General features: G+C 34.2%; 1 protein-coding gene across 1 annotated transcript in view; it reads left to right on the top strand.

Annotated features, from left to right (window-relative positions):
- The first annotated feature begins 28 nt into the window (after positions 1–28).
- Positions 29–13,464, top strand: part of PALS1 (protein associated with LIN7 1, MAGUK p55 family member) — a 53,141-nt gene continuing 39,705 nt past the window's right edge. Inside the window, exons 1-2 of the mRNA XM_045565398.1 lie at positions 29–56; positions 867–1,396. Coding sequence (XP_045421354.1) covers positions 1,030–1,396 — 367 coding nt within the window. The 5' untranslated portion in view covers positions 29–56; positions 867–1,029. The remainder of the gene's footprint in view (positions 57–866; positions 1,397–13,464) is intronic.

The raw sequence follows: 13,464 nt of genomic DNA, 5'->3' as shown, positions 1-13,464 counted from the left end.
ACTCCTATGCTCAAGCAATCCTCCTGCCTCAGCTTCTCAAGTAGCGGGGACTACAGGTACAAGCTACCACACCGTGTGAACTTCTTAAAAAATTTTTTGTAGAAACAGGGTCTTGCTATGTTGCCCAAGCTGTTCTCAAACTCCTGGCTTCAAGTAATCCCTGCCCTGATTACAGGTGTGAGTCACTGCACCAGACCTCAATTCTTTTTTTTAATGTGACCAATTATAAATAATGATAACCCATGTAATCCTTTGCTCACTTAATGTAGTTCTATCCTGTAGATGCATTAGCTGCTAATTAAAGTTTCTTATTCATTGGGCATCTTCTTCATCTCAAAAACTCCTAAAAATGAAATACCTCCTATATCTCAAGTGAGCCACAAACATGTCTGCAATGCCAAATAGATTGATCATCATCAGTTTCCTTAGCAGTTAACTGTTATTTCAAAGTTTAAAGATTTAAAAGTTATTTCAATCCCATGTTTATTAATTGAGCATAAAGTACTGTGTTGAGACAACTATGAAAAGATGATTAAAACCTTTTTATACTTCAGGCAACCTATTCTCTACCAAGTTAGTACCCAACACTTTTTACTTTCTCACTTTGCTAAACTTTTCAATACTGTGTATCATTTTTTTCAGCTGTAAAATTGAATGTATGCTTCGAATTTTGGGAAGTGAGCTTTTTAAAAATTTCCTCAGCATTATCTGTAAAGTGAAAGGAAAGTATTTAATGTACATAGCAAAATACTATCATATAGTTATTAGATATCTTCTATATTATGTGGAGCTTAGAGGTGGATTATGTAAGAATCTGCTTTTATATTGTAATTCTTATACTTTTTCCCCCCCATTTTTCCCCTTAGATTTTCTTCATGGATATTTTTCATAGCATTATTATGTGATGTGAGAAGTTTTTTTGTTTTTTTTTTTTTTGAAGTAACATGGATTTTATACTACAGAATCAAGAGAATTGGCTTTGTAGGAAAAATTGATTTATAAAAGTGGTACAGGCTTTTATAGATAACCATGACAACATCCCATATGAATGGGCATGTTACAGAGGAATCAGACAGCGAAGTAAAAAATGTTGATCTTGCATCACCAGAGGAATATCAGAAGCACCGAGAGATGGCTGTTGACTGCCCTGGAGATTTGGGCACCAGGATGATGCCAGTACGTCGAAGTGCACAGTTGGAGCGTATTCGGCAACAACAGGAGGACATGAGACGTAGGCGAGAGGAAGAAGGGAAAAAGCAAGAACTTGACCTTAATTCTTCTATGAGACTTAAGAAACTGGCCCAAATTCCTCCAAAGACTGGAATAGATAACCCTATATTTGATACAGAGGAAGGAATTGTCTTAGAAAGTCCTCATTATGCTGTGAAAATATTAGGTAAGTAAAAATAGCAGGGTAATAGTAAAATGATTTGCATTAGTTGATCTATGTCTTATAACATGTACAGGAAGGAAGAAGGGTTTAAGAGAATGTAAGTAATTGCGGTTTGAATTCCAGACCAAGATCAATTCTTTTCTTGGAAAGGCCATGTAAGAATCATTGTTTATTGTTAGCCACATAGAGCTAAAGCATATGGCTTAAATGTTTAGTCACTACAACATGTTTTTTAGATATAAAAAGTTCTACAAGTGGCCTAACATTTAAAGCCTTGAAATTTACCTTTTGTATCAAACTCACAAACTTTTATATAAACATACTGAAAAACAATTTTCAGATTTTGAATTTCTGATTTCCTTAAAGTAAGTTTGTAATATAGTAATGAAATTAATAACTATAGCTTAAACTGTGTTTGATTTCTTTAATTAATGATTGGCAGTAAGAACTGATGCTGTTCATATGGCATCATACACATACAATATGGCTCAAAATTGTCTATCCCCAAATTCTGTTCTGTGAAAGCAAAAATAAATAAACCCTCCAAAATATTAATCCTATGAGATATTAATAGATAGAAACAAAGAGTTCTATGACCAAATAAATTTTGAGGCCGCTGTGTTAAATAAGTTAAACAGCTTCTTATTTCAGGACATCTTAGAATATGTGTACACACGCATGCACGCACACACACACACACACACACACACACGCACGCACGCACGCTCGCTCGCTCGCTCGCTCGCTCCCTGAACTAGTGATAGAGGTTGGTAGAAGTCAGTTTGAGAAATGCTGCCTTATACGTTAATTTGTGCTCTCTGTAAAACCAGGCTAACCCAAATGAAGCATTTTATTTCTTGGTGATTTACTATTTTGAGGATGTGCAAAAAGGGATGTTTCTACTTTTCTGCGAAAGGAGAGAGCTCTTATTGTCATTGTCATCATTTTGCCATTCATTTAAGTGTCTGTTGAGCCCTGTGCTAGGTGTCTTAGCCAACACCATTCCATGTAATACCCATAAGAATCCTGTTAACAGGACTCTGTAATCTCCATTTTCAAGATAAATAAGTTGAACCTCAATTAAATCACTTGTCTAAGACATCAAGCTAGTGGATGGTAGAGCCAAGTTCGAATTTGCCAGATCTGGAGTGATGTACTGAACAAAGTGGACAGTTTGAGTGGTGACTGACATCCAGCCTGCACTTCACTCACCAGGCCATAGCTGTGGCTACCTAGAGTTGAGCACCTTTTTCTAATTTGCACAAAGATACCACATATATGCTAGATTTGCCCCTCACTAAGTCTCTTTATTCCAAGTCTGGAGTGGTTTCTGCTACATCAGATCATCGGTTTCTTTTCTGTGTTACAAATTTATTCATGATCCACATTTCAAACGTACATGCTTCTTTGTGTTTTAAGAAATCACAGATATGTGTACAGTCATAGTGAAGTCTGCTAAATGCCTTCAGATATTATAGTTTCTGTGAAAACTAAAAGGTTACATATTTTCTTAATACATTTATATGAAGGAATAGTATGTTCTTTTTTCCTAAGGGTTTTGTTAGAGTAAAAATGCTTTATTCCTGATTGCCTCTTACTAGCTTTCATTTCCCATCACTTCATTATTATTTATTAACATTCTGTAAATATTCTCTATTGGAGAAAGTTTGTATTATAATATATCCAGTGCAACCCTGGATTGATTCTTCTGGTTTTCTGTTTAAATTCCTTGAAGATTGATGTATTTGTGCATTTGCTTTACACAGGTGTAAATGTGCATCTAATAGATAATATTCATTTAATCACAGTAAAGAAACAAATAAATAGCTTCAGCCAGATTCACTTAGGGGGAAAGTTGTGGGGTATTTTTTTTTCTTAAGCACAGAAAATTAGAGATCATTTGTCTTACTTTTTCTGCTTTTGCCTATTTCTGATTATATGTTCTGTTGCTGATTTTCTGCAAATTCAGATTAAAGGACAGCTATATTTCTTCCAATTTGTAGTCTACCATGGTTTTCAAAAATACCTTTTTGTGGTCCTTAAACTTAAGATTGTTTTGTATATTTTACTTTAAAGTAATTTGAAATGTAGTTCCAGGTATTTATAATTTGTTTCTTGGACAGCAGATTTAATATCTTGAGAAATAAGTGATAGACTTAATGCACTCAACACAAATGCTGTTAATTATAGGAAACGTGAAAAATTAGCATAAGTTGTAAGATTGTTATTGTCAGTCATAGCCTCAGATTTTTTTATATATTCAGTTTTAAGTTTTCATTTAAAATGAAGTGTAATAGCTTTTTACCAATCATTTTTTTTCTTTCTTTCTTTCTTTTTTTTTTTGGAGACAGAGTCTCGCTTTGTTGCCCAGGCTAGAGTGAGTGCCCTGGCGTCAGCCTAGCTCACAGCAACCTCAAACTCCTGGGCTTAAGCGATCCTACTGCCTCAGCCTCCCGAGTAGCTGGGACTACAAGCATGCACCACCATGCCTAGCTAATTTTTTTTTCCATATAGTTTTAGTTGTCCAGATAATTTCTTTCTATTTTTAGTAGAGATGGGGACTCACTCTTGCTCAGGCTGATCTCAAACTCCTGACCTCGAGCGATCTACCCGCCTCGGCCTCCCAGAGTGCTAGGATTACAGGGGTGAGCCACTGCGCCCAGCCTCATTTTTTTTCTTGTTCATAATCTGCTAACACATCAAACTACAACAGAAATACTCCCTGAAAATTGTATCTCCTTGCCAGTATTTTGATTAATACACACATGACAGGAGACAACTTCTCAGCCCTTTTCACAGCCAGAAACAGCAACCTTGTTTTAAATGAGAGAAGGATGAGGCAACTGATTTATATCTTTGAGAGGGAGCCTTCAGTTTCCAAACTATATATCATCATTTACCTGTAAGTAGACGAAGTACTCTTTTTAGAATTGAAAATGTGATTGGAAAGGTTAAGTACTTTAATTGTCTGGGTGGTTTATAATGAAAGTATTTATAAATTTGGCAATGTATAATAAAGTATAGGGATAAGATTGATAGAAAATACTGAAAAGGGATGAACTGAATTTTTTTGTTTAAAACCTGTTAAAATCTAGTCAAAACTTAGAAAATAGTGATTGGGAACTTAATTTCAAATGAATAATTGAAATTAGTATTATAAATTGTAAAAGTTTTAATGTATTAGGGAGACGTCCTTAAAATTAGCATTAGTTTTTAAAGCTTGCTTTACTACACATACTGTCTTTGTTCTCTTTCATAATCAAAGACTTGAAATCCTGAGAAAAGAACATAATGCAGGTTAGAGTGGGCTAAGATAGAATAGGATAAGTTTGAGATTTTTCTAGATTATAGATTTCACTGTTTTTATGTTCTCATATAAGTAATTTTGGGCCAGGGATCTGGACAAATAAATATAGTAGACAATATTTAAAGAGAATAAACTAGGCAAGACTGCTTTGTATAATATCATATATGTGACTATATATTATAATTGTAATACGTTTGAAGAAACATTAGGAAAGGGCAGACACACTCATGGTGAGCTATCTATTTTGTGATTAATAAGGAGACTCTTGAAATTGGTGATTAGGGGCTTTCTAAGCTACACCAGATGCTGTTAGTGTGAAAAAACAAAAGACACACCAAGGTGAAGAAAACTAGGATGAATAAAACTAAAGAATGAACCATTTTCCTAATAGTAATAGCATGTTTCAGTCTTGATTAGTGTCCGTATATTTTTTGTCAGATATCTCTGGATATTCAAACTATTAGAAGAGTATTGATATTTTAAAGTTATAATAAATAGCTCTTCCACATTTCTTTCTGATGTTCAACTGCCTTTTGATTGACCATGGGACATACTGGAATTTTGTGTGATTGTGATAAACTTTATTAAAAGTTGACTTTAAAATAAAGTTTGTTTAAAGCCAACAAAATTCCAGTGCCAATAAATCTTGAGTTTTATTTCAGGCTAGTTCTGAAAAGTTAATTATTTTCACTATCAAATTTTTGCTTACCTGTTTCAAACAAACCTTATTAGCCATTCTTTCAGGGGCTTTTTTTTCCCCCCCCCAGAAGTGAAATGATTAAACCTATTAGTATCGGATTTAATGTTTGAAGTGTTGGGACCACTTGAGAATTTTCTGATTTAGTCAAATTGCTAAAATTAGAGCTAACTTAAAAAGTAAAAATTTTAAAATTCATTAGAATATGTATGTAGTCAGGTAAATTTTGGTTGGTAAATATACGCAATTCTGTTGAAAAATAATTAACTGCTATTTCATTTAGTCTTTGACACTATGCATCAAAACTTCATTCCAGGCTGGGTGCAGTGGCTTATGCCTGTAATCCCAGCACTTTGGGAGGCTGAGGCAGGAGGATTGCTTGAGGCCAAGAGTTCAAGACCAGTCTGGGCAACATGTTGAGACCATGTCTCTACAAAAAATTTAAAAAATTAGCCAGGCATGGTGGCATACGCCTGTAGTCCCAGATACTTGGGATGCTGAAGCAGGAAGATTGCTTGAGCCCAGGAGTTTGAGGTTGCAGTGAGCTATCATGACGCAACTGTACTCTTGCCTGGACAACAAAGCAAGACCCTGATTCTAAAAAAACTTCTTTCCACGTAAGTAATAGTAGGTTTTAACTTTTCCCCTCTTGCAAAGATTTGCTTCATTATCTTATGGCGTGTTCAGAAATGCATGACATACTTGCATACTGGAAAGTGTAGGGATGGCAAAGTCAGAACTGAATTTAAATACTTTTTATTGTCATTTAATTGCTGTTGACCTTGGACAAGTTATTTAAGTTCTCTAAGCCTCAATTTCAGGATTTTCTTGAGGACCAAATGAAAAAATGTAGGTGAGCAAGTAGCACTCTGTAGGTGTGAGTGAAATTTAATTTTTGTAAGAACCAGAAGCTACCAGAAAGATCATCTAACCCTCTAGTCCATGAAATTAATTTGTGGGTCTTAACCATTAATTTTTATTTCATTTTTTAAATAACAACTTTATTAAGATATAATTCACATACTATAAAATTCACTCTTTTAACATGTACAGTTCATTAGTTTTGGGTATAGTCATAAGGTGGTTGTACAACCATTACCACTATATATATAATTCCAAAATGTTTTTAAAAAGACACCCTGTACCCATAAGCAAGCACTCCCTATTCTCCCCTCCTTCCAGCCCCTGACAACCACTAATATGTATTCTGTCTCTTTGGATTTGTTTATTCTGGACATTTCATATGAATCAAATCACACACAATATGAGCCCTTTTTTGACTAGCCTCTTCACTCAGTGTTATATTTTCAGGGTTCATCGATTTTGTAGCATGAATCAGTACTACATTCTTTTTTATGGCTGAATAACATTCCATTGTATGGATATGCCACATTTTGTTCATTTGTTGATGGACGTTTGGGTTTCCTTGTTTTGACTATTGTGAATAGTGCCATTATGAACGCTCTTGTACAAGTCTTTGTTTTGAACACCCATTTTTAATTCCTTTGGATATATACCTAGGAGTACAGTTGCTGGATCATGTAATTCTATGTTTAACTTATTGAGGAACTGCCATACTGTTTTCCACAGTGGTTACACTATTTGACATGCTTACCAGCAATGTGTAAAGGTTCCAGTTTCTCTACTTGCTTGCCACTACTTGTTTGTTTTTTAATTTCAGAGTTTTACAGGTGTACATATGTTTTGGTTACATAATTTGCTTTTGTACAGTTTGAGTCAAAGTTATAAGTGTGCCCTTCAGTCAGTTAATGTGTATTGTACCCATTAGGTATGAATTTACCCACCCTTTCCTACCTACTTGATTTCCCCTGAATATTCTTTCCATATGTGCACATTAGTGTTGATCAGTTAGTTCCAATTTAGTATTGAGTACATGTGGTGTTTGTTTTTCTATTCTTGCAATACTTCACTGAGAAGAATGGCTTCCAGTTCCGTCCAGGTTGTTACGCCACTGTTATTGTCTTTTTAATTTTAGCTATCCTATACCCAGTAATCTTTGTAGAACTAGAATAAATACAAAATATTAAAGTATATTGCACATAAGCATACATAAATCTTTTATTTCAAATAGGTTGTATATATTGGGTTGAAAAATAAAGTATATATATTTTTAATGAGTTGCCAACAAAAATTTGAGAAATACTATTAATACTATAGTTAAACCCCCTTGTTTTATAGAAAGGCCCAGAGACTTGAAGTGGGTTATCCAGTGACATATAATACAATTAATAAGTGATCAAGCCATTGCTAGGACCCAGGTCTTCTGATTCCAAGGTTGGGGCTTTTTTTCTCTCTCATCAAGTACCTTTCTTTTGTCCAGGGACAAATCATGAGGTTTTTGTACTTGATTGAGTAGTAGTCAATTCAAGACAGTTTTCTATTGTCTTACCACATTTAGGGGTAAGATTTCTGCTCTGCTGACTCTCAGCTAATCTTTTCTTATATATTTGTCTAGTATTTGTTTTTAATTTGTTAACCGAATTGTTAATTACTGTTCAGGATCTTTCATAAACTTCTGTTATTTTTAACAAATTCCCTTTGACCTAGTCTACTAAAAAGCAAAGTTCAGGAATCTGAATTTTATGTTCTTAAATTTACAAAGAAAAGAAAGGAAAAGAGAGAAAAAGAGAAAAGAAGTACTACCCCTTATTTAAGCAAAGATTTTCTGAATGACTGTTCTGATTTTTATTTCACTGGTAGGTTTGGTTTTTTTCATTTTTTTTTTTTTGAGACAGAGTCTCACTCTGTTGCCCGGGCTAGAGTGAGTGCCATGGTGTCAGCCTAGCTCACAGCAACCTCAAACTCCTGGGCTTAAGCGATCCTACTGCCTCAGCCTCTTGAGTAGCTGGGACTACAGGCATTGGCCACCATGTCCGGCTAATTTTTTTTTATATATATATTTTTTTAGTTGTCCAGATCATTTTTATTTCTATTTTTAGTAGAGACGGGGTCTCGCTCAGGCTGGTCTCCAACTCCTGACCTTGAGCGATCCACCCACCTCGGCCTCCCGAAGGGCTAGGATTACAGGTGTGAGCTACCGCGCCCAGCCTCACTGGTAGGTTTATTGGAAACTGATGTAATTCCCTCATATGTTCCTCATAATGAATATCATATTTGACCCTACAGTTTAGGGGAAAAGAAATCTTTAAAGTTTCAGAAAAAAGTCATGAAGTTGGTAGGAATTGAAATTTCCAAGGATAGGTTAAAAGAGTGGGTATTATTTACACAATGAAATGGAAGAATCTTGATGCTGGAATAGATCTCTAGAAGCTATCAGTTTTCATATGTGGTAAATGAGAGTAATATGTAAAAATAAACAAAGCTAATCCCAGGGTAAATAACTATCTCCATTGCTTTGAAATATCTTCAGAGACGGAGATTTCTTAGGTGATTTTAATGTTTACCCTGATAGCTGATATTGCTGTATGGCTTCCCAGAGTATGAAGATAGAATTTTCAGATAAAGTAACTCTTGGTGATTACTTTCTGTTGCCTGTTTTAAAGTCTTCATTCTTTTATGTTTTAGACTGCCAGAAGAGGGCCAAGGCTAGAGGAGAGAGTTCAGGGGGATGGATTTATGGACCTATGTGTGTTTGTATTTATCTGTTTAATTGTATCCCAAAGCCAAATGTGTTAATAGATGATTTTCCTTTAAGATCATATATCCTCTTGTAACATAAATAATCAAGATTTAAGTGTTGTATGAAATGTTAAAGATGATGATGGGAACTTAATTTCTATTGAAAATCAAGTAAGAGGAAATAGATCATACTATAGAGCAAGGAATTTAAAATTTAAACTGTATATAAAGAACTTCCTTGTAGGAAAGTTGTTACAGACTAGAATTTATTACCAAAGCTAGACTTGATATGCCTAATTCTGCCTTCCCTCTGTAGAGTGTCTCCATCCTGCCTTACTCTAGGTACTTCTCTGCCCCAGTACTTCCTTCTTTGTCCATTTCCCACCTAGCACTTAGGTCAGTCTTTCCCAATAGCCCTGTGGTTCTCCACTGATCTATTTCTTGTCCATGTGGTTCTTCCTCCTTGTGTCTGCTGTCTGTATATGCGGTTGGGGAAGGGAATCTCTTCTCTTTGTACTCTGACCTCTCTTTGTTTTCTCTCTGTTGTCTCTGTGTCTTCATCTTCATTACTGAAGAATGCGTGTTTAACAGGACTGAATTAGTTGCATCTGAATGGATTTTTTAAATTCCTTCTGAAATTGTGTACAGTGCTGAAGAATGTAGATGGATTTTTGTTTGTTTGAAGTAACAGAACCATCACAGAATGGAACATTTCTTTTGAGTGTGTAGAAAATTAACCGTTCTAGAAAAATATGTATTTTTGAAGTGCTTTTAAAGATGTACCATTTGGGAACAACATTTTTTTGTAAACTTAGAACTAAATTTTCTTAACTTTGAAATTAAGAATTTTTATATGAAACCAAAATATGAATGAGAAGGAGTATCAAAACAAGGACCTCTGAGTTTATGTTGCCAACAGGTATTATTCATTACATTATTTGACATTATACTTAATATCAAAGAAAAGACCCTCTATCAGAAATTATTTAAAAATAACTGAGTAAAGACAATGAACTCATCTGATTTCTCCTAATCAGTATTTTTTAAGACTAGTGCCATAGGGATTCATTGCTTTCTGTGTGACCTCAAAAATGTTATTGGACAGAAGTGGCATCATTTTTAGTGTCCTTTAAATTGATAAGCTTATTTTCAAATACATAGTAATTTCATCAGAAGGCTTGTGTCATTTGATATTTCAGATTTTCTCTTAAGTATTTATTTGTTTTAGCTACATGTATGTGGTTTAGTTCGTATCTTCTTCTCAAGCAACCTATATTTAATGAAATTTTGAAAACTCCTATGAGTGTCTGGTAACTTAATCTGTTTTACTTGTTCATTAAATATTTTTAATGGAAACATTTGAGCCTGAAGGATGAGAGTGGTTTGGGCAGCTTTTCTTCCTAAGAAAGCTATCTGGAAATGTTCCCAGCTAAACTGATCAAAGCAGCAATGGAATTTATCTGCAAACTGTACCCATTTAAATCATTGTTATCAATTTTGCTGTACTACTTGGTTACCCAGGCTACTGCGACCCTATAAAAGATACTTTACAACATTTCTCAAAAAGGTACATAGCCTGTGTTCACAGAAACTGCAGTTTTGGTTTCTTTTGCTGAGTTTCTCCTGTGTACTACCCAGCATGCTATTGTGATATTAGAGATGAAATAATATACTTTGAGAAAATATTTAAAGATAAGACATTTGGTTAAAATATCCAAAGTAAAACACAACAATATTATAAAGGTAACATTTGGAGGGTGCATTAAAGCACAGGTGTATGCATTATATGTGCGAGCATGCACAGTTAACTAGAGGGGTGTCCTTCCGAGGATATATAGTAATATAACTAGTATGTGTAAGCTCCTGTAAGCACTAGTTCAGTGTACATTACATGTTGCTGTATTGGGCAAAAAGACATCTGAGGAAAACTTTTCTAAAACAGATAAATGATATATCCACTATCAAGCCTTAGAATCTGCAAAAAAAAAAAAGTATCTTTTTTTTTTTGCTGTGGCAGAAAAAGCAGTCTTAGAAGTTGAAGAGATTGATTCTTATTCTGGTGTCATTTTTGTGAGTGACTTTAGGCAAATCACTTATATTGTCTACTTTATTTGATCTGACAAGTGTCTCATTTATTTTTTTAAATTGGGAAAAGATTCTCAGGGTTTTTATTCGAAGTAAAATAATGTATATAAAAATATGATAATTGTTCCATAGCACACTATTCAGTAATGACAATGACTAATATGTAATTCAGCCAAATGCATACTGTTTTTCAATAATGGTTGGTGCTATTTAATTATAGAAGCTGAGCTTAAGTGCAAGTGGTCTCAATTTAGCCTGGCAATGTTGGTTAACATAATGAGTTTGGAAACAACTGAGGAAAGATAATTTCATTGAAAACAGCTTTTATTAATTAAAGAACAAAAAACATGAGTAGGACTTCATAGAGGTGAGTGAAGTTGCAAAGGATGATACTTATTTGGAACAAGTTTAACACATTGCCACACTAGAAAAAAATATTTCTTCCTTGGGGCCACAGTGTTTTATTACAAATATAGAATAAAGACTTTGAAAACAAAATAATTCTTTCCAATTTAATGGAAAATTTGATATTTTTTATTGTTTTCTGTGCATGAGTTATATGCAGCTTGAAAAATAGTTCTCATGGCTCCCAAGGTGAAGAGACATGAGTTGCATATGCTTTACAAGGCCCCACAATTCACATGGAAGTTAATGTGTTAAATTGGTCTTAATGTTAACCTAAAAACTTGAACCTTAACCCCAGTGTGCATTTGTTGATATTTCTAGAGTTGCCAGGGTTCTCAGGTTCTCTCACTACACGTAATTTAGTCTTGTGCTTGAATTTAGGTAGGTACTAGGTCATCAGCCTCTTTGGGATTTGATTATATTCTTCTGCTTTGCTCTCTTAGTGCTATAGATCTTCTCTTGGTCCCTGACCTCCTGAGTGAAAGACATTTCCAGTTTGACCCTGAGATTTTTTTCTTTGGATTTTAAACTCTTCTATATGGTTTTTTAGCTTTAGAGCTCCACAATATGATCATGTTGACCAGATTTCATCTTTCTCTTGTATCTGTATTTCTTACCTCAAATCCTATCAACACAAGAAGCCTACTTAGTTCTTAGAACTTTAAAGCTACCATTTCTTGTGGACTAACCACAAAATTTTCTATTTCTTGTCTGAGCAGTATCTCAACTCTTAACTAATCTCCTGAAATAAGATCATTGATCTCAAGTTTTCTCTCTCAATAACCATTCCTAGTTTAGGTTTACCTAGTTGTTTTTGCTGGCATGTCATTTCAGCATCTGATATATACTTAAGTAGGATATTTTAATAATTTATTTTAAATGTGAAAAGCAAGAAGAGGGCAACATAAGGAAACAGTTGCCAAGGAGGAAACAGAAAAACTATAAAAAGCAGATACAAGAACTCAGTGTAGTAATCAAGGTTATAGAAGAAAGTAGGTATAAGTACCTTAATATAGTCCCAAGTATATCATGTCCTAAAATATTATAAGAATTTATGTTAATAATGCCCTAAGTCAGTGGTTCCTAACCAGAAGTGTATGTTATAATTAATTTAAAATATTATCATTAAAGAAAACAATGGAGATTCTAATTATGAACTCTGGATATATATGTCTTAAATTTTCTGTAGTGATTTTTCTTAGACTGTAGGGATATATTATAATCAGTGTAATTCTAGTTACTAAAGGAAAAATCACTCTAGTAGAAAAATTGGCAAAAGATAAACAGAAAATGGATGAAAGAAGAAATACAAATAGCTATACATTGTAAGAGGAAAAAAAATTCAAACTTATCAGATCACCAAAAATTTAAAAATTAATAATCCTTAATTTGGTCTGTGTTTGTGAAAACAGGCAACTATGTTCATTGCTGGTATGGGTATGAATTGGTACAAATCTGGAAGGCAGTATTTTGACAGTGTGTATCAAAGCTTTAAATGTTCTTATTATCTAATCAGAAATTCTAGCCCAGGAATTTATTCTAAGGAATAATTGGAAAATAGATTGCCAAACAACATTTACAGTGTCATTTATGTGGTTAGATCAGCATTTTAAAAGTCTGAAAGGCTACAGCATGCAATGATATAATACCAGTAGTTACAGTCAAAAGGTAGACCTACAGATAATTTTTTTTATAATGTCAGTATTTTAGTGTCCTCGTGGGTGGCTTTAGTTCACAAGAGAGATTATGCAGAAATTCTTTTGCCTTAAAAATTTTAAGTCTCCCTGAGGTTGAAGAGACCTACTAGGGAGACAACTACTACCTTCTGGGCTGATTAAGGTTGCTTATTGATTTCAGTCAGCAGTGAGATCTCAAGCTCCTGATTTTTCTCACAGCCCTAATAGCCAGGCTGCGTCCCTTTTAACAATTACTAAAAAAAAATTTTTTTTTTTAGCAGGGATCTAATTATCCAGTCAG

The sequence above is a fragment of the Lemur catta genome, chromosome 1, assembly GCF_020740605.2.
Source record: "Lemur catta isolate mLemCat1 chromosome 1, mLemCat1.pri, whole genome shotgun sequence".
Taxonomy (NCBI): Eukaryota; Metazoa; Chordata; class Mammalia; order Primates; family Lemuridae; genus Lemur; species Lemur catta.
The sequence above is the reverse complement of the archived record's forward strand: the minus strand, read 5'-3'. Positions and strand labels throughout refer to the sequence as shown.